The sequence below is a fragment of the Pempheris klunzingeri genome, chromosome 20 (genome assembly GCF_042242105.1).
Source record: "Pempheris klunzingeri isolate RE-2024b chromosome 20, fPemKlu1.hap1, whole genome shotgun sequence".
Taxonomy (NCBI): Eukaryota; Metazoa; Chordata; class Actinopteri; order Acropomatiformes; family Pempheridae; genus Pempheris; species Pempheris klunzingeri.
Window position 1 is genome coordinate 21,128,872 of NC_092031.1, and position 25,065 is coordinate 21,153,936.

At 44.1% G+C, this 25,065-nt stretch overlaps 2 protein-coding genes across 2 annotated transcripts; both read right to left on the minus strand.

Annotated features, from left to right (window-relative positions):
• Positions 1–587: 587 nt before the first annotated feature.
• On the minus strand, positions 588–8,693 carry dcxr (dicarbonyl/L-xylulose reductase). Its single transcript, XM_070852031.1, has 9 exons — positions 8,592–8,693; positions 8,322–8,427; positions 5,653–5,750; positions 4,862–5,016; positions 4,733–4,775; positions 2,826–2,925; positions 2,522–2,586; positions 1,954–2,071; positions 588–1,075 (listed from the first exon to the last, which is right to left on the minus strand). The coding sequence occupies exons 2-9, from the start codon at positions 8,371–8,373 to the stop codon at positions 972–974; spliced, it is 735 nt and encodes a 244-aa protein (XP_070708132.1). The 5' UTR covers positions 8,374–8,427; positions 8,592–8,693; the 3' UTR covers positions 588–971.
• Positions 8,694–13,691: 4,998 nt separating this feature from the next.
• rfng (RFNG O-fucosylpeptide 3-beta-N-acetylglucosaminyltransferase) lies at positions 13,692–24,794 on the minus strand. The gene is made up of 9 exons (XM_070851695.1): positions 24,686–24,794; positions 22,213–22,764; positions 19,527–19,575; positions 18,098–18,200; positions 17,804–17,957; positions 17,373–17,458; positions 15,659–15,824; positions 15,137–15,222; positions 13,692–14,400 (listed from the first exon to the last, which is right to left on the minus strand). Exons 2-9 carry the CDS (start codon positions 22,702–22,704, stop codon positions 14,325–14,327), a joined length of 1,212 nt encoding a protein of 403 aa, XP_070707796.1. The 5' UTR covers positions 22,705–22,764; positions 24,686–24,794; the 3' UTR covers positions 13,692–14,324.
• Between the last annotated feature and the right edge of the window lie 271 nt (positions 24,795–25,065).

Sequence of the window (25,065 nt, forward strand, 5' to 3'; positions counted from 1 at the left end):
TGTACGTATGTAATGTAAGATGACTTGTATACTTGTCCCAACTGTTGGTCTTATTTTTTATTACTTCACATGTCTGTGTGGTGAAATATTTCAATTTTTGTACACTAAATACAAATGTATATGTAAGGCACTGCGTGTGCTGTCATGGTTTGTTCTTCCCTCGGCCTTTCCTCTCTCTTTATTCCACAGCAGCACATGAAAACAGAACAGGTTAGCAGGTGTCCATCCATGGTCTGGACCGCTTAGCCTGGCCGCCAGTTACACTTACACACCTTCGGGCAATTTACTTGTACTTGTACGGTATCTTAAATCAAACTCTGGGCAAATACAACATAATAATCTGTCATTGAGGAAAATCCCATAGTATCGTTTAATTAATCTGTTTCCCCAAACTAATGCAGAGTGACAGTGGTCACCTTAACCTTCAGTCAGACATAAAGGACGTGGCTTTAGCACGTAGTGATATGAACATCTCTTGTTCCAAAGTTGTATATTATTGTCAGTTTATACACAGAGTGGGAATCAATGAGTTGATTGATTGAAAAGTCCAACAACAGAAAATGAATTCAAACCAATTTTGATAATCACCTGATCTTTTATGTACGTTTTCAAGCAAAACTGCCAAAGAATCTTTCATTTCATCTTCTCCAATGTGAGGATTCCCCTTGGACATTTAATATAATCCAGAAAATAGTCTTAGAGTCGTAGAATATAATCTAATCAACAGTAAGCTTGGAGTCATTACAATGAATGTTAATACATTTCCTAATTATTATACCACTGTAATTACTAATAATACTCCAAATAGCAAAAACAAAAACAAGCATGCAGCAACGTTACATGTAAATAAGCACACTTAAAAGAGGAAAGTTGGAGGTTATGCAATGATTGACTTTAATTCCTAAATAAAATGGACCTATTTTCTATAAGACAGGAAGTATTTGTTCTTTCTCCTGCGAGCAGGAGGACATTCAGCAGGCCAGGAAGCCTCCGTCCACTGGCAGAGTGACTCCAGTAGTCATGTTGCTCTTATCGCTCAACAGGAATAAGATGGTGTTCACCACGTCCTCCACCTCTGCACACAGACACACGGGAGGAGCTCAGTTAGATTCATGAGGTGTGTGTAGATTTAAGCTTAACTGCCTCAGGATCCTGAATGTGACGAGGAGTCCAACACTGACCGAGAACACGCTGGACGGTGTGAACGCAGCTCGTGCTCTGGGTAGAAGGGGAAGTAATGCACATGTAGACTGGAGAATAAAGAGCTGCTCCATTATTCTACAACCAGGACGGAATCCACATTCCTGAATCTGAATCGACCATCAGCCTCCTTTTCAGCGCTCTGGTATGAACCCTCCGAGGAGGCCGAGCAGTGGGATCACATAACTATGGGCTTCCCACACCCTCTTTAAATAGCTGTGAACGCATCAGAGCAGTTCTATGGCAAATCCTAAAAACAGCATTTTCACTCTGTGAAAGGCAGCAGATGATCCCATCTGCCAAAGTGTTGAACTGCGGCTTCAAGGTGTGTCAAGTCTCACTAAACAGGTCCTGGGGATTAACTTTACTTTGGATCTGGATTTGGATGGTGACGAAGCACGTATATAAAAGCTGCAATGATTGATTAGCCATCAGAATACTAATTGGCGAGTAGTTTGATGACTACTTGTTTCAATTATTTATTATTATTCAAGCAAAAGCCAGTAAAGTAAAAGTAAAAAAAACATGTTTCAGGATCTTAAATGTGAAAATCTGCAGATTTTCTTGGTTTCCAATGATAATAAATGGAATATTTTAGGCTTTTGGACTATTTGTCAGAGGAAAGAAGGCATCTGATGAGGCTTTCTGTGTTTTATACACCAAACCATTAACCAAGAAAATAACAGCAAATTTAAACCGTAACACAAATGATTGTTAGATGTGACCCTGATGTTCATGTGAGCGTGTCTTGACCTGCAAAGCGGCCTAAGGGGATACGGGACATCATGGTCTCGGCTTTTTCAGGGTTGCTCCATCCTATGCGGCCCATCTCAGTCATCACCACTGTGGGGTTCACGCTGTTCACGCGGATCTGATCGGAACACAAATGAGACCAGTGCTAGATCAGTGAGAGCACCGGGCGGATCCACTCTCTGTGCCCTAAGCTCTCGTTACTTTGACTGTTAAGAGAGAGAATCTGATTGTGCTTCATTAATAAGAATATTAATGAAGAATCATTATGTTCTACGTGAGCTTTCGCCGTATTGTCTTTAGAAAAGTGAAACTAACCGTTGCTAAACACTAGTGACATGATAACGGTAGGTCATCTAGCACTGTTTACCTCAAATCAATATTACCCAACACTGGCCTCAAGAAGCTACCAGACCAGACCAGATCAGGCCGTGGCAGCAGGATGAGCTCAGACTTAGGTACAGGCAGCAGATTTTTCTGATCGCTCGGTGAATGTAAACTGGATGTAAAATGTAATGAGCTAAAATGGTCCAGGGAGGTTGTCCTGCCGTGTGAGTGTGTGGGGGGGCACCTGGTGGGGTCCCAGCTCCAGAGCCATCACTTTCGTCAGCATGTCGAGGGCTCCTTTAGTGGCACCTGGACAATGGTGAAGGACAGAAACAGAGACCTTAGTGTCACCGGGGATACAGCATGAAACACCCCCCCCCCCACCATTCACCTTTCAACACAAATGTATAACTAACTGAATGTGAGGATCTGTAATGTTTAGGACAGCAGCAGGGACAGCCGTCCAGCCCTCTGGCCCACAGGTAACTGCTTTAATGTCAACTTTGTTCTAACGTGCCCGTCGTGGCGGCCGTTCCTTTGTTACTCACAGTAGACGGCGTGGTCTCTGAGGGCGCGCTGGGAGGCCTGGCTGGACACATTCACAATGGAGCCTCCTGATCCTCTGGCCTTCATACCACGGGCCACTATCTGAGCACACAGAGACGGAGCCTCTGTTTGACTCTTCCATGAACAATGCTGAACCATGGACTAATGATGTCATTAAACACCTTCACATTCCCTGCTTGTCCATCACAAGGCAACAGACGCAGATAATATCAGACGTGCAGAGTACAGACGGTGTTCATGTTTTTGTATTATTTGGCACTAATGGAAACATTTCTGCAACAGAACTCACAGGTGTAATGCTTTTGAAAGAGACCTATACTTAACCATCGTGTCTTATAGCGCTCACACAGACATGATTTTAATTCTTCCCGTTTTCTTTCCAGCAGATAATAAGAGCAACTAAATCTTGAGCTTAGATATTTGAGGGGCATATTTGGTGACTTTAGGTGAAAGTAGACACACCGAGCAGTTTACCAAGTCAGAGCTGAAACTCCTGTATATCCCTAATGCCACATGTATTCATTTGATCTGATCTATTTGCTTATCTGACAGGGCCAGTGCAAGTTCATCACAGCTGCTTGCATGCTGAAAAATCAAAGGCTAATGGTGCTATTCTGTCAAATATTACGTAACCATCTCCTAATCCATGAAGCTAATGCTTTCAAGCAGACTAAGAAGTGTAATCAACAGTTTTCAAACTTGCAAGAACTGATTCTTTGACCACCTGAGGACAACAAAAGTCTTTAACAACAGCGCTCAAGATAGAGGACGTGGACAGGACAGCTTTCAGCCTAGTCGAGCTACGGGAAATCAGAGACCTGGCTCTACATCCTCGAGATCAGGCTTCATCTTAACACCCCAGTTCTAGGTAATGTCATTACATCAGTGATGCTTGATGCCCAAATGCAATGAACAGCTTTCAATGTGAATATGAAGACCTTTTTTTTTTTTTCTTTTTCACCACCGTCTTGTTGCTGCTGTTGAGATTCATCCAGACGCAATTTTAAAAAAAACAAAAACGCACCACTGAATCACTTCCTAAGTGTGTACGTGCATGTCTATATGCAGACAATTATATGTATTGTACATTTTTATCTTTACAATGACCTGTTTCACTTGTGACATGAAGGAGCAACCTGCCTGCATTGTGTGATGACTATTAAATATCTTTGTATCCTCGTACAAAACCACCTGAAGTTCAAATAGTTCATAGATGTGTAAAAGAAGCTGTTGGAGCAACAAGAGCGAATGGGAAAAGGATCGGATGTGATTAGAGAACAGTATTCCAGCTCTTAATTCTGTTCATTTCGATGACTTTTCACTGTTTGGTATCAATGCTGACAGCTGATTCAGATGCTAACCAGATGTTGAAATGGGGAACATACTTTCAACTCAGACATACCGAGCTTTTACTGTTTTCACTTCACTGTCACCAAATATAAACACTAATAGTTCAGATTTTAATCCAAAAAAAATACATAAACTGCAAAATACAGTTTAAGTTGAATCAAATACAGTTCACTACTCCCCAACGCTGCTGACACCATACCATTAAAGGATAACTAAACCTGGGCCCACTTTGACTTATTTGGGGTTTGAAATGACACAGTAGAAACAGTAGATTTAGGAATGGGTCCAGTCTATTGCTTCAGCTAGCAGTTGAAAAAGGGGGGTGGGAAAGAATGTAATCCTTGTGGGTAGGGGCACCTGAGCAAAGCACAGAAAGCAAGAAATATGCAAAAAAAAATAGGACCTACGTTTAAAACCACTGGAGTTACCCTTTAATGTTTAGATCAAGAAAACATCTGCTGCCAAGGTTGCTGGAAATATCTGGACATCAGGTGCGTTTGGTCGGCTTAAAGCAAAGAGACTGTGACTGGTCTCTTACCTGGGAGACCTGCAGCACAGCTCTCACGTTCACATGAAATGACCTAGAGAGGAAAGACGCCACAGAGCACGGTGAGACAGAGCCGCCTGCCACGTGATGGAACTGTAACGTCTGAGTGTTTATTCCTACTGGTCAAACTGGTCCGGCGTGACCTCCAGGAACGGCTGCAGGTTGGCACAGGCAGCGTTGTTCACCAGCAGATCGATGTGCCCGACGTCCTGGAGGGTCGCCTCTGTGGCCCCCCAGTCTGCCAGGTCAACACACACTGGGGTGATGGATGCACACTGCGGGGGGGTCAACACCAGACATGTTGGAGTAGACAGCAGAAGAAGAGGAAGGAGGAAAAATGGGATTAGTTTCTACTAACGGCTTTAATAGATGGATCCAGAGTGCTTATTGTTTTAAAGAACACTACAGTGGACACACGTTCACAGTTTTCTGTTTGATGACTTTCAAAATGTTACCTTAAATTGATGACCAGATCATTTGGGATATTTTCACAATACAAAAGGCTTTATTTCTTTGTAACACTGCAACAGAAAGAACTTATAAAATCCAGACACTTAACACGCTGTACAACAACACCCATAATACCAATAATCTGAAAACTGACAGTCAGCCGGAGTCTGTTACAGGTTTGCAAGTGATGAACGTGAGAGTGTGTCCCATCTCCACCGTCCATCACAAAGGAAGTTCATGTTTCTGCATCACATGAATGAAAAACTACTCAAGATGGCGACTAAAGGGACCAGAGCAGATGATAATGAGCTGAGGGGTGGAATGAGAGCACAATGGGATAAATAGAACAGAGGAGGGTGTGTGTGTGTGGGGGGGGGGGTGTCAGAGGTTGGGGCCCCTGAGTATGTGTGTGTGTGTGTGTGTGTGTGTGTGTGTGGTGAGGGGAGGGGGGGGTGGCGTACCTCCTGCACCAGACTGTTCAGGTCGCCTTGTGTGCGTGTGACCGCTGTAACCTTTGCCCCGCAGCGTGCCAGAGCCAGAGCGGTGGCCCTGCCGATCCCTGACACACCAAACATTCAAGGAACAAAGACGCGTTAGAGAGCAGAGCTGTTCCTCAGGACTCCACCGCTCTGTGCACTTGCTTCTGTCAACAGTTTTAATTCACATTTATTTTAATCACATCAGCTTTGATCAGTTTTTAACATGAATTAGTTAAGTCTCAGTATTCAGACATACATTTTGTAATATGTTAAAGTTCCTTTCTAGTTCTGGGCCTGTGCCTTGTAATGTTCACAAGAACTTCATTTGATTAAAAAAAAAGATCTAACATAACATTAGGTGATAATATATGAATTATTATGGATTTATAATCAGTGATTTTGGACGAAGAACACAGAATTAACATGAAACAAACACAACAGGGGGGTTAAAAGCAATATACACACACTGAATAAGTGGTTCACAACACAGCTTAATATAGTTCATTAATGAATTATATATAGAGCAGCCTACACTTCTGAACTCATGCATTAATAAAGACTCACAGTAGGATCACAAAATGAACAAGTTTATTCCTCTTGCTTTGGATTTTCACCACACTTATTTTTCCTCTCCTCATGAAACTCAAACAGGTTGATTCACTTTTTAACTTCTTGAATCCAACATTAGTTTTTCTCCCCCCGACCTCAGGAAGCTTTAAAATCTGTGTGTGCTTACGCTTCACTGAAGCTGCGTCTCATACTGTGTGTGAAATGACGGCACTGCTCTATCAAAAAAAAAGAATGTTCTGCACGTCTCGGTCATCGTTTCAGATGCACTGGAACATATTTTACAAAATAAAAGTCTGTTGGTTTGAACAGAGTTTGACTGCACAACAGAAGGAGGTCTGAGGCTGCAGCTAGTTACTGATTTCATCTTCTCACTGGGTTTTTTTTATCTATTATTTCATGTATCCTAAGTTGCAAGCTGGGAACTTATCTGCAGACAAATACGGCGGCAAGAAAAAGTATGTGAACTTTTTGGAATTTCATGGTTTTCTCCATTCATTTGTCATAAAATGTGATCTGATCATATAAGTCAAGGGGACCTACTAATAGAATGTGCCTGAAACAACAACACAAAAGAATTCTGATCCTTCATGTCTTTGTTGAACACACTCATTCAACATGGTAGTGGAAAAAGTAAATGAACCCTTAGAATTAATAACTGGTTGACCCCCCCTTGGCAGCAATAACCTCAACCAGGCGCTTCCTGTAGCTGTGGATCAGACCTGCACATTTGGTTTTTCTGAAGCCAGTCTGTTGTGGACTTGCTCCGGTGTTTTAGGTCATTGTCCTGCTGCATCACCAAACCGCTACAGAGGTTACAGACAGTCTCACATGATCCTGGAGAACGTTTTGATACACTTGTCCAGGCCCTGCTGCAGCAAAGCAGGCCCAAATCATGATGTGTCCTCCACCGTACTTTACGGTTGAGATGATGTCTTCATGATGTGTGGGGGTGTCCTTTAATGCCTGAATGTGGGTTTTTAAACCTTGTTTTTATAGCCGTGACAAAGGAAACATTTCTGTTTTTACCTGAACAGACAATAAAGTTGAATTGAATTGAATATGATATGCAGAGCCCTTTTAATTCTTCAAATAACTATTCTCCAAAATAGTTCTATCTTAGTTTCATCAGTCCACGAAACATTTTGCCAATACCGCTTTGGAGTGTCGATGTGCTCTTTCGCAAGCTTCAGGCGTGCAGCAGCGTTCTTTTTAGTAAGCAGCGGCTTCCTTCGTGGCGTCCTGCCATAGACACCCTGCTTGTTCAATGTTTTACGTACTGTAGACTCATGAAGACAGATGTCAGCCAGTTCCAGTGACGCCTTCAAATCTTTGGGCGCCCCACTTGTTGGTAGAGTAGCCACAGTCCCAAAGTGTCTCCACTTGTAGACTGGTGACTTTGTAAAGTCTTTGACGTCACTTTGTTACCCTTTCCAGCTTTATGTAAAGCAACACTTCCTGACCGTAGATCCTCTGAAAGCTCTTTTCGGCGAGGCATGGCTCACATAGGCGTGTTCTTCTTGTGCGGAGCAAACTCAAAACGTTTGAGGGGTTTTTCTCAGTCACAGCAGCTCTGGTCCACACCTCCACACTCATGTTCTTAACAAGACTCCAGGTGTGCAGACACCTGACTCCAATGAGCTTTTTTGAGGTCATTAACTCGAGGGTTCACATAGTTTTTCCACTGGCACCATGAGGTTCTTATGGTTGTTCTCAATAAAGACATGAAAGATCAGAATTGTATTTGTGTTATTACTTTAGGCACATTATATTAGTCGGTCCCTTTAGATTTAGATGGAGATCAGATCACACTTTATGACAAATTAATGCAGAAAACCATGAAATTCCAAAAGGTTCACACACTTTTTCTCTCCACGGTATCTCTTTGGGGGGGGCTACGTTAAATCTGAACCATGTGGGTCTGTAGGAAGATTCTGTAATAAAAAGATCTACAGTGATTGCAACATTTTAAATAGCAGTGTGGGAGGTGACTGGAGGATTTAGACTCATTAGTGTTGCTACAATCTGTGTGTGTGTGTGTGTGTGTGTGTGTGTGTGTGTGTGTGTGTGTGTGTTGTCTTTACCTTTTCCTGCTCCGGTAACAAGAGCTCGTTTGCCGGCAAATGTAATCTCCATGTCCGGTGAGGTCCAGGTGAGGTCCAGGTGAGGTCCAGGTGAGGTCCAGGTGAGCTGAGGGTGACAGCACGGACCCAGTCAGACACTGGACACAAGTCCAGTCACGTGATTTCTTCTTCTTCTACTACCGGGAAGAAGAAGAAGAATCACGTGATTCGCTCATGTCGCTCGTCGGACCGATCCGAGCCAGGCCGAGCTAAACTCACAGTCTCTCTCACCCTGCGGGACGTCCGTGCGTGTTCCGTGGGTCCAGTGAGAGCGGGGAGCAGCTCGCCGGCTGTGCGGGGGTCGGGCCGCTCTGTCCGGCCCGCAGGCAGGAAGCGGCGTGTCTGAGTTCCGCTGGGCTCAGACAGTCAACCCCCCTGAACTGTTGCTGTGTGAACCCTGCACGGTCACTGTGGACACGCGGTCACGGAAGGTGCACAGGCAGATGATCTAGTGGGAACAACTGAATGATCATGATGCAAGAGTTGTTTTTTCTGTCCAAGCCTCCTCATGCTGCTCCCCTGTGCTGACAGGCTGCAGCAGGGACTGACTGCAACAACAAAGGCTGCTTGTTGTACATAGAAGACATGACAGAAGTGTCCTCCTAGCTGTGACACTGCCAGCTGAAGGAATAAGGCTGCACCTGTCAGGCACACACTGTAAGAATATAACGAAGAAACACATTTTTGATGAATTTCACGAAAGTAATCCTAAACTGCAAACACAGCCCCTTTCATGAGAACATTTTGGGACTGTTTATTCTGTCGGTGAAGCAAGATAACGGAAAGGAACCGAGGGTATGTTGAACTGAGGCAGGATCTGGCGTTAGGGGGGTGACTTGAGGTCTGGCCCTAGGTTAACTGTACTACCACAGTGGTTCAGATTGCCCCAGAGCAGGTTGTGTTTGGAGATAAGAGGTCAGCTCTAAATACACACAGTGGTTCCTTTCAGATGCTGGTATGTTAAGGTTGAGGCTTGGCTACTGTTGTGTCCTTTCACCTTTTTGGCTTCCCCTCAATTATGAACCTCAGTATGAATGTTATTTTTCTTGTACTCTCACGTCAGAAGCCTGCTGGAAAGTTCCCGAGCTTCTTTCTGCAAGATACCCACTGCATCAGGGAGCTCCATGAGGAGGTCTTGGTCCAAAATAGTACCTCAATTTGGTGAATGAAATCAGAGGTGTCTTGGGAGGGCTTTGAATTCTACTAAGTTTGTTGGGATGCTGTTTTCTCTCGCAGGACTGCCGTCATTGTGCTCTGTTGCAAAAAGATGTTGAACCTGGCAACAAGGGCACTTTTTAGATTCTTTACGACATATGGGACATCAGGCATAACATAGATCTGACTGTCCGGTGTTGCCGGATGTGGCACTGACTGACTGTTCTATTGACGTCCAAGGATTTCCATGTGGCCCGGTTTGGGCTATCCATGTCAGTGATTACATCAAGCTCATGTGGCCCTATGGATGCTGCCCTCTGTGCTATTTCAGTAATTACTGGCCTGTACTCTGCTCTATTTATAGAATTGCCACTGTAAAGATATGCCACTACCTGCTTCCACCACGTTGTGTTGTCACTCCCGTGTGACCGGATAAAGTCACGTCATCATACAGTTTGCCGGTAAGCGTGTGCAACTCTACACTGCGATCGCCATTTCAGCCAACGTTAACACGCTCTCAAGCTCTGTCAATCCATGTACCTTCATTTTCAGGGAATCAAAGACCTCCGTCAACACATCAGGCTCAAATTTCATGCGCTGTATCTTTTTTTTTGCAGGATGCTTATTCCTGGCAGGGTAATCTGTAATTCCTGCTGAGTGTCATAACCTGAGAAGCCAAATAGCATTGCACATTTTCAACACCGTCTTTAAGACCTCCCTACCTCCTAACACCTCCATTGCATCCCTTTTTGTGGTTATCCGGCCGAATGCCTTAATTTGGCCTTGTTTTTTTTGTCCCAACTTTTCGTGACCTTCCTGAGATCTGCATTTGCTTTGCTTGCTGACCTCATGTCCTCTCATTTCCATTTCTCACTTTTCCTTCTATCAGCCTCCTCGTCCCTCCATCCTAGCATCTGTCCTCAGCCCGGTCTCGCCCTTATTGGCCATCACAAATTGGTCTGTCTCTAAATATGCCTGCAGAGTGACTTGTTTAAGCATAAACACTCTGTCTACCCACACACCCCTCAATCCCCGACCCCAAAAGCCCACCATGGCCAGCCGCGTCGCGTTCTGGCTGTGGCCCGGTGTTGCTCTGTCCTCAGCGCAGCTGTAAAACCACCAGGAGCGTTTTAGAAGCGTTTCTGGCTGATTAGTTGACTGCACAGATTTTGTTCTTCCATCTGACATCCAGGCATTGTCGGTGAATCTGTCTGCAGTTTGTCATGAGGGATTCCGCAGTTTCTGCCGAAACCCAACCCCGCCTTTGTGCCCGAGGTTCTCAACCCGGCCTCATCAAGCCACCCTATTGAGCTGTCGGCGTTCTAGCCTCCTCCTTTCTCTACACAGGAGCATGAATAGCTTAATGTACATCTATGTGGACAGGACAGCTGAATTCTGGAAATCAGAGCAGCTTTTCGTGTCATGGGCTACATCACATTTGGGAAAGCCGCTAACAAAAGTGTTTGTCACACTGCTTTGAGGGGGCTACTACCATGGGTTGCAACCCCCTGCAGGCCTACGATCCCATCCCACCCGCAGTATGGCTACGTCCTGGGCACAGTTCCAGGTGGTTTCTCTTGAACAGATATGTGCGGCTGCCTGCTGAGCAATGCCTCGTACTTTCACTAGATTCTACAATCTGGATGTTACTGTCTGGATGTCTCTCACCATGGTAACTGAACCTGGTGCGGAGAAAGTTCTGTTAAGAGTTCCGTATAAAATCAGCCATAAAAAGCGCCACCCACGTTCATAACGATATTCTTTATGAGCGATGCAGATTCTCTAGGGTTTGTCGAGTCAGCTCACGCACGGCTATGTTGAACTTCATGCTGAACTTCGTATCACACCCCTCTGGTGAAATGCAACAAATACAAACTTGAACTCTCGCCATTTGTGTACAATGCTACGCGTAAATTCAGGTGGGCAGATTTGCTGTTGATAGTCATGCCTCAAAACTAAAAAGAGACTTGTGCACAGATTCTAGTTAAAAATACACCTATGATAAACTTAATGCCATTTTTGAAATGAACATTTTGCTTTTGGCTTCCCATATCTAAACCTACAACATACTGATATGTGGTTTCCTTTGAAGTTCTTTTAAATGCAAAAACTCATTCATATCGTATGACTATAATCAGCTAAGTGTGAGCAGTTAACACGTAGCAATGAGTAGATACACATGCACACAGATGATCATCACTGAAGTGAACAGACCAGCACCCCTTTAACAACCCTTCCTTCATCTGCATCAGCCCAATGGAGCAGCGCTAGAACATTGGAAATCATCTCCATCAACTTCATCAAATCACATATGCATTCAGTATTTATGTTGGAGGGATATGTGCCTGTCTAACAGTGCTTTAAGTGATTACACAAACAGTTTGCAGGACAGTGTGAGAGTCAGTAATACGTGGTGTCAGTAACTACAGCACTGTAAAAGCACTGGTTTGGCTACATGGTGCTCTTCTCAATGATCCAAACAAAACAGATGCACACCTCAACTCTTGTGGAAATCAAACAATAAAACAGGCAAATACTTGAGAATGCAGAAAGGTTTTATTTTTATTAAAACAATACAATAATGCATCAGTTGTAAAGGATTTACAAAAATCAAATCTCTCACCCCTCCTCCTCCACTGACCTGCAGTGGAGCACATGCTCTGAATTTTGGATTCTAGTCTTGTGTGCAAAAAGATGAACAGTTTTTCAAACAAAAAATACGACTACTTACGATACAATACTTTTTACAGGCAGAAATACTGCTGGTTGGTGAACTGAGCCGAAGAACCAGTTTATTGTTGTACAAGTCAGCAAACTGGCAAAGGAAAGGACTAACTGGCACACTTAGAAAGATATTTCTTTAATCTCTAAAGGCGGCATTTTAACAGACCTTTTTTTTTCTTTTTCTTTTTACTGGATTTCAATGTAGTGTTATTATCCAGCATCTACTCTGAGGCTAGACTTAGACACTGATGCTTCAGCTAAATGTTAACATGCTTAGCATGTTTAGCATGCTGAGGCTGATGGGAATATCATCAGTTTGTCAGGCATCTGGTCATGAACCAGAGTAATGGACCAATTCAAAATTTCACCTAATTATGGAGCTTGATCAGAAGTCAGAGATCCCTGAAGTGATGAGGTTTTCATCCTGAACCATTCCTGAGAATGTCTGAACCAAATTCTGTGGCAATCTATCCAATAGCCGATCATATAATTGGACCAAAATGAACCAAAATGTTGGACTGGCCAAACAACACTGCCATGGCTGAAGCCACCACACTAGATTCAGTGGTTTACACACATGCCTCCTAACTTGAAGGCCATAGGTTGTGTCAAGTAGTATTCAGGTCATCCCTGTGCATTTTGTGTCGGGCAGTGTTCAGGTCTTCCTTTTGCATTTTGTCATCTAGAAACAAGAACAAGCCTAATTTTATATTAAGTAATTTAATCTCTTGGTATTGAGTTTTTAAGAAATGTTTTCAAGTGAGCGTTACTTACTGCACTGGCAGCCAAATGTGCTGATGTCAAGCAAAAGAATGCTCATATTTAAAACGTAAACACTTAATTGAATAGGCCATGTGACATTTCATCATGGACCAAAAGGGTTATTAGTCAACAGGACATTTTCCCCTGATGGCAGAGCCAAACAAAAGGGTCTGGGATCACTTAAATTATTTACCAACCATCCTGTGGGGACCATGAATATCTACATTAATGTGGTTGACATATGGTTCCACTGAAGTCCAATCCTATTCATATTTACACCAACACTATGAAATGGAACTTCAGTCATTAACATACAGGAAGTGACAAAAAGCAGTGTAGAGGCATAAAGATGGACCCAGTAGAAATAGGCTATTACATGGAAAAGGTATTTGGCTGAGAACATAAAGGCATCAGGACAACTACGACAGACTGATTTTCTGTCAGTCACGCCGACATAATCTCATTTTTTGTCAAATCAAAGGTCAGTTCAGAGGTGAGACCGGAGTCAGTGGTTTGTGGGTGGCCAAGTGTTTATGGAAGACTTTCTTTTCCTCTGTCATTCATGTCTTCATAAACAGAGGGGGGGGGGGACTCAAACCGTGATAATAATGTTGAGTCGTTCATATACTGTAGCAATTGCCTGGCGTGGCTCTCCACGTCCAATGTTTTCATTGACAGACATGTTGTCATTGGTTGAGCCTCCACTAGATTTCAGAGTAAATGTCAGGTATCTGGAAAACACACGTCAAAGCAGGAACTCTAAATGCAGTGACTTGTTTTATGGTCATTCATCACCACAGGATGAGCTTCAGGTTTTAGATTACTACGACTGTTGCTTTGGCCACTAACCTCGCCCATTTGGCTACTCTACTAGTGAAGTTAAATCACAGTGAATAGAGTCAAAGAATAGGCTAATCTTTCCTTCACTGAACAAATGATCATGGCAGGAAGTAGGAGTCTGTCTTAATACAACAGTTCTATGCCCATGTGCATGTTAAGAGAATGCTGTCATCATTCCTCCTCTCCTCGCTGACCGTGCAGAAATCCCTTTGGACTGGCGTAATATGGAAGAAATAGCAGACAAAATCCAGTCTTTGTTTAGATCAATTTACATGTCCCACAGCTCTGCATCCATATGTAAAGACACAAATACTGTGCATTCGTGAAGCATAAAGTGAGGCTGCTTTTGGATAAAGACATTCACCAAATGGCATGTATGAATTCTTTCCAGCTGAAGGCAGCATGAGCTGAGCATGGCAGGGTGAGACAGCAGGCCAAAGGTTTAGCAGGTGGCGGCGCTGCAAGGTAAAAACGCTGTGGCTTCTAGTTTTTGTGGCGAGGTTTGAGCTTTGGACACCATTCAGTATCTGTATACAAAAGGCAGTGGACTGTCTTAAACCTGCAGGGGGGGGGGAGAAAAGAGTAGGGACATATTAACTTCTCTTACAGGGCAAACGTCAAGTGTAGTAAAAGCCTTAAGAAAATGAGTTTAGGTAAAGGGATTCTAGGAAACAAGAGTGTAGCATTGATCATTTCAATGGTTGTACAAACTATCAAACTGCAACATGTGTTTTCAGCATGTTTCAAACAGGTTTTTGTCACCAACTCTGATCTGTCTGTCCTATCTGTGTCCTGTGCCCATGCCGTAACACCAGGGCAAGTTTCTGTGGCTAAAACTGGACAAATGCAGGTGGCCAGTGGTGGAAGGTTTTCACAGAAGAGTGGAGGCTGTGACAGCAGCACATTAAGGCCTGTGGTTTTTGAACCAGGCGTTCAAGATGACTGGAACATTCAGACGTCCATATACTGACCATATAGTGTACTGTGTTGGAAAACTTCATTTAATATGCAGAATGCTGAATCTCTACTATATGATATATTCTTTGCCAACATACCAGTAAAAATTCACGAATAAGTTTTAAAAATCTAGAAAGACCTGCTCAGCTGTGATACTGTTCATTAAGATTGCTAATATGCACGATATGAGAGGCTGACCACCTCAGTGACTCAAATCATTTTTAATAAAAGGACATATTTGGTCAGTAGCATAGTTTCACCCTAGTTTGAAGTGTCACACATATAGTCCATGATAATAAATTGGAAGAGAAGCAGAGGTTTGTCGTTAATGTGCTTACCTTGTGGGGTCCTCAGTCAGTGAAAAGCCCCCGACAACGCTGACCACGTTCCTTCTGTTCTCAAAGCCTCCGTAGCTAAGAGTCACCTGTTGCAAAACGTATGAAAAATATACACATTTCAACTTCAGTGCGGAGAGCAAATGATGAAAGCAGCCTGAGGAGAAACACAACCATTAAAAACATTTGTGGACGCCAAGATGATGCTGGTGTTATTTCTTTAAGCACCACTAACAAACTCTCAACTGCTTTCACTGCAAAGATTCATGTCACATCTGATCAAATGATAGATTTCACCTTTGCACATTTTCTGTCAAATGTCATACCATACTGAACACAAAGCCTATGTACACACACACACACACACACACACACACACACACACACACACACACACACACACACACACACACACACACACACACACACACACACACACACACACACACACACACACACACACACACACACACACACACACACACACACACACACACACACACACACACACACACACTCACTCACCTGCTCCAGCACAGTGTCAGTGGGCAGCTTCTGTAGGTTCTCCAGGTGAGAGTGGAAGAGGTGTGTGTGCGTTAGGGTCACCTCCAGCAGCGCTTCGATGATGTAGCCGATGGTGCAGTCGTCAGGTAGTCGGATCTTCTCTGCCGTGCTGATGAAATTACCCAAACTGGAAGCAAAGGACAGAGTTTCTGCCCGTCAACAGCAGCTGCTTACAGGAGCCATTACTACAGTCACTTTCCTCCAAAGCATTTGAGCAATTATTTATAAGTTGCATCGTATTCATACGGAACAGGTTAAAAAAACAAAACAAAAAAAACTAGAGACCATCTTGCAGTGCGGTTACATCAGCAGCAATGTCAAATCAGTGTGCATGATGCAATGGAACACACGACCTGAGACGAGTGGGTTTGTGGCGCTTCTGCTTCCTGTAAGGTGCATCACGTTTTAGTTGAATGGTTGAATGTTATCTAGATCTGATCTGATTAGTGGAAAGGAATGGAATGAATGACAGGAATGAAACTGGGATACGGCCATTTTCGAGCTCAGCATTCATTTTGATATCAACTACACGTCACAATACAAATGTCAGCTGAACTTGATCCATTACTGACAACTGATCAATAAAGGCTTTATTTAGCATCTAAGAAAAGTAAGTGGAGATTTTGCAGGAGAGACACGTTTCAACATTTTCATCTTCTGGTGACAGAGAAAAACACCAGTGACAGCAGTAAAGGTTACTGCAGTGAATAGCAGCGTGGATGTGATGGCCACTACAAGAGCTCTGCGTGCAGCACCATAAAACCACAACATCAGCCAGCAACACAATGAATACATACAATAAAAACCGACCATCACCACACAATGCATGCTGGTTAGCTTTGTGTCTGATGTCAAGCACATCACACACACTGGCAACGATAACCTCGTGAGGTCGAGGCGATAATAATGATAATAATAATATTACACTTATCAAAATGAGAAATTACACACACGTTCAAATAAACCAATAGAGATGAAAGAGAACTGCTGCTTGTATGTAGCTGTGAGAATGTTTGAACTCAGTCAATTCAGTAGTTCAACTTCTAAAAGGTAGGGATCAAATACTTAGAAATGACTTTTCATTGATTTTCTATGTAGTCTATTCTTATTCCATAAAATATGACCTCGAGGGCTAAAGTCTTTCTCTGACATCATTCACCAGATAAGTTACAACTGACGAACTTGCACCACTGTGAAAAGTAGCTTATTGTAGTGATGAAGGCACCAAGAAGTAAATATTTCTGTGGCCCACAGTCTTTAAAGGCTGCTGGAAATGATCCAACTTGACTGCAGCTTTTTATCACTGCCCCCCCCCACGGCTGATCTTGTCCACGCTCCAGTCAAGGTGCAGTTCATCTGGAACAAGCCTACTTTCAGCACTTTGTTTGGTGCTTGTTAGTGAGCGCCTCCATTTAACAGAATGCCTTTGGTCCTTATTTCAAAGCACTACCTGTCTGTCTACAGGGAGACACCAGGGTTAAGTTGGAGAGTTTGGTGTCAGTTCCTCAGTTTTATTAATACAGAAGAGCCCCTTTCCTCTATTAATCACAATGCATTGATGTATATTAATGCGAATGGGGTTTTTTAACCTCTAAATGCAGCAATGTGAGTGCTATGGTTACTAGTATGGTACTAGAGGGTACAGCAGTTTAAATCAGTTAAGTCCGTGGCCTACCTGGCCCATGGGCTCATCTTCAGGGCCAGACCTCTGCTGATACAGAAACCTGCTCCACCTGTGGCAAACCAGAACTTGACAGACACCTGAAATGAGACAGAAACAGCCAGATCAGCCAACTGCTAGGGGTATAATAGCAAAAAACAGGGCTATTCGATTCAAATTAAAGAAAATGTCCTCAGGCAAAGTTCTGGAACACGGAAAAGAAAAAACAAGCTTTGCCTGTTAAAATAGCAATGCTCTGTCAATATTTAATCATTCTCAATAATTAATCAGATATAGGTATGGGTAATCTCAGGCCTAAAGAAAAAAGCTTTTGTCACATTCCACAGATTTGTGAAAGAACTGTGTAAAGTCTGGATTTGGCTTTAATGCTGCTAATAATCAGTTATTGGAGCCAGAAACTTCTAATAAAAAGGGAGCAGACTGACTGATCCATCACTCTTGACCCTCTCTGCAGCCTCTATGGGATGATCCAGACTGGGCCGACCCAGGTACACATCCTGGCTGTGGTGGTAGGATGAGAGCAGGCGCAGCAGGCTGGGCACGATCACATAGTTATCATCATCTACATGGCAGAACCATCTGCGACACAAACACACACAGGTGAACATGTGGTAATTGGTTTGGTGGCATTGCAGTCAAGTAAAAAATAACTCTTGAAGTAGCTAATTAAGCTTCTGAAAATGTCTGCTCAGATCAGACACAAATCACTTTTCACTCACTTTTTCTGAGACTCGATGAATTTGTCGTACTCTACAGACATCTTGCAGCACAGAGCCTGTCGGGTGTGAGCTGCTGAGCAGTTAGTGTTGATGATGTTCACTCCTGGGAAAGAGACAGCAGAGGACAGCACAGTTCACTTACATGCTGCTGTGTACAGTAGTATGTTACACTTCTTATAGTGCACTGTGATCCATCTGCTGACCGACTGCACTTCATGCACATGACTAAATATTACTAAACATTCACTACAGTACGAACACTGAACATTTGGACACGGTGACACAACACTTTAAGAGAGGATGCACATTTGCATCAGGACATATTCCAGAAATCTACAGTGTATTGGTATATACTAACATATTAAAGACATACAGTCTGCATGGTTATCTGACAACATGATTCATTTGTGTGCACCTACACTATTCTTCAACATGTTAACTACACTGACAGTTTGCCTCCATATATTTTTTCCATTTCTTCATGCTTAAGTCTTAAACTGCCCAACCGAATGTTTGTCATCATAAATGATAACATTTCATCATCAGCTCCCTGAATATGTGGTGTGTCCTGTTCTCTGTGAATGTATTGCCCCTTGGCCACAGTATTTGTTGCTTAGATATCTCTTGCCATCGTTACACTGATGACACAGCTGCAGCTCCTTTTTCATCTGTGGAGGTAGAAACAATTAAAAACTACAATTAAGGAATTCATGTTTAAACTGACCTAGATACTGTTGGTGCTTTACAACTTACAGGGTTCACAAAAAGTTAGGGATATTTGACTTTCAGGTGAAATTTATGGAAAATGTAAAAAGTGAATGCTACAGTGATATTATATCATGAAAGTAGGGCATTTAAGTAGAAGCACGCAATGGTAGTTTCTTCATCTTAAACAATTTATTGAAAGAAAATCCAACAACAGTGGAGGGTAAATGAGGGTAAACGTAAAATTGGGATGTGGCCAAAGGACGTCCACTCCTCTCCTTTCTGTGACTCTTCCAGTCTCTGTATCACTGTTCCAACCTCCTGATGACACTCTGTGACCCTCTAAGCTCAGTGAACACCTCCGTCTGAGGACTTCCTGTTTGAAGCCTCCAGTGTTGAGGTGCTGCTGATCAACTGTTAGGTGTCGTCTTGGTCTCATGATGTCAGAATGTGAACAGCAGGATGAGGAGGACTGTTTAAATACCAATTCTAACTGAAGCAGGAAATGTATTGGTGGTGGTTCATCCTGAAATTTCACCTGAAAGCTGAATATCCCTAACTTTTTGTGAGTAGTGTATGTCACATCTGTATTCTATTCTTCATTGCTGCCACAAAGCCTTAATGATATTCATCCCTCACTTGCTGGGTCATAACATGGCCACACAAACGATTGAGGAAACGTTGAAGGTCAGTCTGTTCCCGTGAGAACTGTCCAGCCTCTTACCTGTTCTCATCCTCAGCTCCTTGTCCTCACTGTCAGTAAATATGTAGGTCTGAAACAGACAAACAGACGCTATTGAAAATTGTTTGCGCAAGCACACGTACATCTCAGCTCTCCTCTGGGACCCAATGAAGTGCTCCATTGTTTTCTCAAATAACAATTTGCCAGACTTTCGCTATGGAACATCGTCAAGGTCTTGAGGCTTTTCTGACCAAAAGTGAGGTGGATCTGGTTAACCGGCTTGTCTTGAGACATCATAGTGTAAAACATAGCATTTCCTGTTGCCAGTAGGTGGCGCTATGACTAGAACTGAATATTGCCATGTAAACGTCTTCAGGGCAGGACTCTCATCAAACATGTTAAGTTTGGAATTGACTGGACCACACAGAGCCCAATTATTAACCACTTCCTGTTTCATGGCAAAACATCGAAATTCAAGCCCCCAATACATTTCGTACATGTACATGATGTGCATGCAAAGTTTCATGAGTTTTAGAGTAGGTTTAGGTCTTCAAAATTGCAATTCATTGGGGAGAAGAAGAAGAAGAATTCCTGGCATTACAGTGGGGTCCCCCGCACTGCGTGGTGCTCGGGCCCTAATGAGTCGACCTCTATACGAGTAGTCGTGTTGAGTTTACAGTAGACAGAGACATGCTGAGCTTGTTCAGAGCCCTGCGGGCAGGCTTTACCCTTCACACACCATCTACTGACAGTCAAAGGGCTCGTTTAACTTGACCTTGGACTTATATTAAACAAACGCCATCTGTCTGTTTATGACAGGACACCGTCGCTACACACCAAACACACTACTCCAGTAGAAGAGCTACGCCGACACGCTTACATTATTTATTAATTGTATGAGTTGCTTTTAATTTTATAGCCAATCGTAAACACAAGGGGCCGACTTTACTGAGCTAGCAGCAGTAAAATGAACCAGGAACAGGCCTGTAACGGCTCTCAGTATCTGACAGCGAACACAGAATAGACCTAGACTCAGAGCCAGACTATGAGCCAAGCTGGTCAAACTGAACTGGAAAACCTCCATCCTCTCTGACTGTGACATTTCTGGGTGAAGTGGGCCAGAGTTAAACATCAAGGCTCTTTGACTGGCAGCAGGACTTACCAATGGCTTTTAATAGTGCTCATTACAGAGCTGGTCACTGTGCTGTCTGTGCTGAATACTTTATATGAGGTCCTTAAGAATAGTTTAAACCATGAAATAAGTTGTTGTGATGGAAGCTTAGTGATGAAGTGACTACTTGCTCTCCTGGTCAGTGTCTGAGCATCATGCTGTATTTGCCCTGGCTGCTCCTATCTCACCCAGCTCTGACAGCTAATAATGCCACATCACTTTTGTGGTGTGCAAGGTTACATAAGGATAATACCTAACAAGGTGTATGTTCTCTGATTGTAATGGATGAGGCAGAGCCATTACATCATAGAATGTTCAACTTAAACCAACACCTAGCTAAAAAGAAATAGTTTTTCCATGGCTTGTCTAGGGAGATGAAGTTTGGAAATCGAGAGAACTGCTTTGCTCATCGCAACCACCTTCCAGGCAATCACAGGATAGGAATTTCTCCGTTCCCCAAAACTCAGCACTGTCAACATGGTTTGCAATTGCTCAACAGTGCAATAGCTCCAGAGCGAAGACTAACAGACAGCGGGTGGAACCGTATAATAACCACAATGAGCTTGATAAACAACTTGGTCTCCAGTTAGACTAAATGTCAACAAGGGCGACAAACCGCCTCAGCCAAGAATCTGTGGTGGTGATAAGGAAACACCCCACAATCCATCCAGACAACAGACACAGAGTGTACGCAGGCAAGGGCCAAGTTCATTAGCACTAATATCACCACATGAATCTAAATGTAGATTAGTTGCCACGTGGTTGTGAAGCCCCGCTGCCTCCTGCGCACCACATGAGCCAGTGCATGCTGAGGGAATGTTTTTATGCGAGAGCTGCTTATTTATTAAAAGAGGTGTTCTGGATGTTATGACCTGCCGCCCACAGGCAGCCGATCACAGCTGCAGCTGAAGCAGCTTCAATCAGCACAACTCGTTCTTCTACACTGGGCTTTTAGCTCATGAGCCACACCCCTGGTTACCTGCAGGTTACACGTGGTTCGGTGTCCGGTAGACAAAAGAATTGAAAGGCAACATGTGCGTTGATGATGTCATCAGCGCCCCAATGATCGGGCAGTGATATTATGAGCCTAAATATGCATTCACGCAGACGCTCTTTCAACATTTGGTATCTGCAACGGTGTTACATTCTGCCTGACGTGTTTAAATTGTTCATAACTAGTCTTATTGTGGACTTATTTTTGAATTGATCACTTTTTGATCCGTCGAGACTTCTTAAAAAATAGGGCCAATGCCCACCGCAATTTGTCTGAGCCCAAGGTGATGTTTTCCATTTGTTTTGTCTAACATGCAGCCAAAGACGTCCACTTACTAATGGGATCATTTTTGTATTTGTATTTGGATGGACATTATCAGTTATTAAAATTGTTAACCATTTCCTGTCGATCAGCTAATGTTTTCAGGACTACAGTATTTGATTCGCTGAGTACAAATGTTTTATGATAGCAGTGATCACACTCTCAGGATAGTCCGGCTCTGCAGCGAGCACAGAACAGTTCAGCCTACGTGCGAATCAATAAATACGCCCAGCTCTCCTAACCTGTTCTTTAGCTTGGGACACCCACGTCTGAATCAGCAGCTCCAGTCTGGACTTGTGGTATTTCCTGGTAGTCTTCACTGCAATAAAAACGTCCTTGAACTCCAACAGGTCCCGAAACTTAAACCCTGAAAGTCCGTCACCCCTTCCTCCAGGTTGAGACCCTCTTTTAGAGTCTCTCTTAGGATTATGGTTAGAATTCCTCGTAACTCCAGTCCCGGTGATTCTGCCCTGCCCTGCTGAGCTCCTATTGAGTCCTGTGGGGGAGTCTGTGAGGACTGACACCGCCGGAACCCTGGCATGGTGTGATGGGCCCGTCTGTGCAGGTCTGACTTGGGGTCGGGGCTGAGGCAGGTCCGCCTGGCGCGCTGGGGGTTGAAGGGTGGGGATGAGCAGGAGCAGGAGGCCGCAGAACGCGAGGGAAAACAAGAAGCAGAACTTGCTGACACCCACTGAAGCTATGCGCATCCTGACTGACCAACGGAGCTGCTTCATCAGCCTCCAGGGCTGCGGTCACTTCCGACACCACCCTGTCCCATCCTCACACCACGAGTCCTGCAGAGAAAAAGATTCAACAGTGGATTTAGAGGCACAGTCGTACCCTTCACACATCGTTCACCCTTACACCGCATGAACCACAGGTATTGTTGCTTTCATTTGGGTCTTTAGTCTGGTAGAATGATACTGTACAAACAGGTTGATGACAAACACAAGAATCATGGCTATATTTCTAGACATGTCAGCGTTTTTACTGGTCGATCGTGCGCATCCACATGGTTACATTTGAACAAAGGTAACCTCTGACCTGCAAGTCTGCCGGGGGCAGGTGAGGATCACATTCAAACTAGGAGTGTAACGCGAGCGGATCATTTGCAGTGAATGAACACCAGCCGAAACGTAAGAAAATATTTACTGCAGTACGTGTGGTGAATAGCGGCCGACAAAACCCAGGAGTGAAATGAAAGTCCATTTGACAGAGATGCAGTCTGCACAGCCTACAAAGCACATATTGTGAACACGGTGTGACTTCTAAAGACAGGGCTGTCTCTCCAGTTTAGAGCGATGGCACGTCTCTGGTGTGAAGGAGCAGAATGCTGGCTGTGGTCTGCCCCGCTACCAACCAGGACCCCGACAGTGTGCTTATCCAGTGCGAGACTACTGTGGATCCTGATCCTGGTTCTGCTGATGTGGTTCTCTGGCTCCTATGGATCCTGGTCCTGGCCCCGCTGATGTGGTTCCCTGGTTCCTATGGATCCTGGTCCTGGTTCTGCTGATGTGGTTCCCTGGTTCCTGTGGATCCTGGTCCTGGTTCTGCTGATGTGGTTCCCTGGTTCCTATGGATCCTGGTCCTGGCCCCGCTGATGTGGTTCTCCATCAGCCAATGGATGTGCGTCTGTCCAAGGCTACAGCCTGTCCGTCCTTGGGAGCTGGATCTCTCCTTCACTGTGGTGCTCCCGGAGGTTTCTCTTTTCCCACTGGGTTTTTTGAGTTTTTCCTTCCCGAAGAAGGAGGGTCATAAAGGGCAGGTGATGCCTCGGACTGATCCACCGGACTGATCCATTGGCCTCATCGACTGCTGGACTCTTTATGAGATTGTTCGTTCGCTTACACTTGTTTATTTCAGTGAACTTTGTAAAGCACTATGAGACACTCTGTTGTGATATTGGGCTATACAAATAAAATTGAATTGAATTGAATTGAATTGAAACCCATGTGATCATGAGGCAGGGTCTGCTCCTGCTCCTGCTCCTGCTCCTGCGTGCAAACTGGTCTGACTTTGGCGAATAAACAGTCAGAGGCAGCAGGTCACCAGCAAGTTCACAGGAGTATATTTACTGTTTGAACGGTGACATGGGGACACAGGGAAACCTCAGCAACACCCCCAGAGAGGCTGTCCTTCAGAACTCAGGTGAGGGTGAGAAACCTACTTTCCACGCAAATGCAACACTTGAGAATGCAAAAGGACGGCGATGAGAGATGAAACCAGGAAGCAATCAAATATTTTACAACTACACTAAATGTGATTATTTCAAATAACACCTAGCACATTTTCAAAGAAAGAGTTTCCACAGTGAGTCAATCCCATCACTGTCCCACTCTAAAGACACCACCTTCTTCCACACATGCTGATATACTTGTAAATCATGTACAGACTTAAAAAGGTGTGCTTTCCAGCAGTGCTTGGTGGTTTCCAGCACTGCCCTGCAGTGGGCAGACCTCCCCACGCTCCCATGGAAACACTCCAGCTAATCTGATAGAAAGCTGCAGCCTCACACCTGATGCTTAGCGACACTTGAGCCAGCTCATCGAGCGTGTGGAGCAAACATGGTGTTTTAAATGTGCACACATTCAGGACCGGCTCGGTCACTAAGCACAGCTGTGACACACGGGTTGTTTCAGGGGGCTCCACAGCCCAGAAGGAAAGAGTCCCAAATGTGGCTCGGCGATTAAAAAAAAAGTTGGCTGTAGCACTTACCATGAGACATTAGAAGACTTCTTTTTTTTTTTTTCCTCCAGGAAGACGCTTTTAAAACACTCCAATCTTTTCCTGAGCCACGCTAGCTAACCTAGCTGGGAGAACAGTCGTCAGTTCCCACTCTGCTGCATTGTGGACGCCGCTCGGCTCGTTGTCCTCCTTTATGTTCCGACGCGACTTTAACTGGAACCACAGCGCTGTTGGTGCTTCCTCGTCCGCCCTCTCGCTCTTCTTTGGCGTTTAGGAAGTTAGTAAGTTTAAGTACGCAGGCACAAGGTTACTTTCTCCGCCAGCCCGTCCGCTCTGACTGAGTCAAACTGTTCACAAACCCACAGGCTCGCGGGCAGCCGCGCCAAGCTAGGCAGCATAGCAAGATTCGG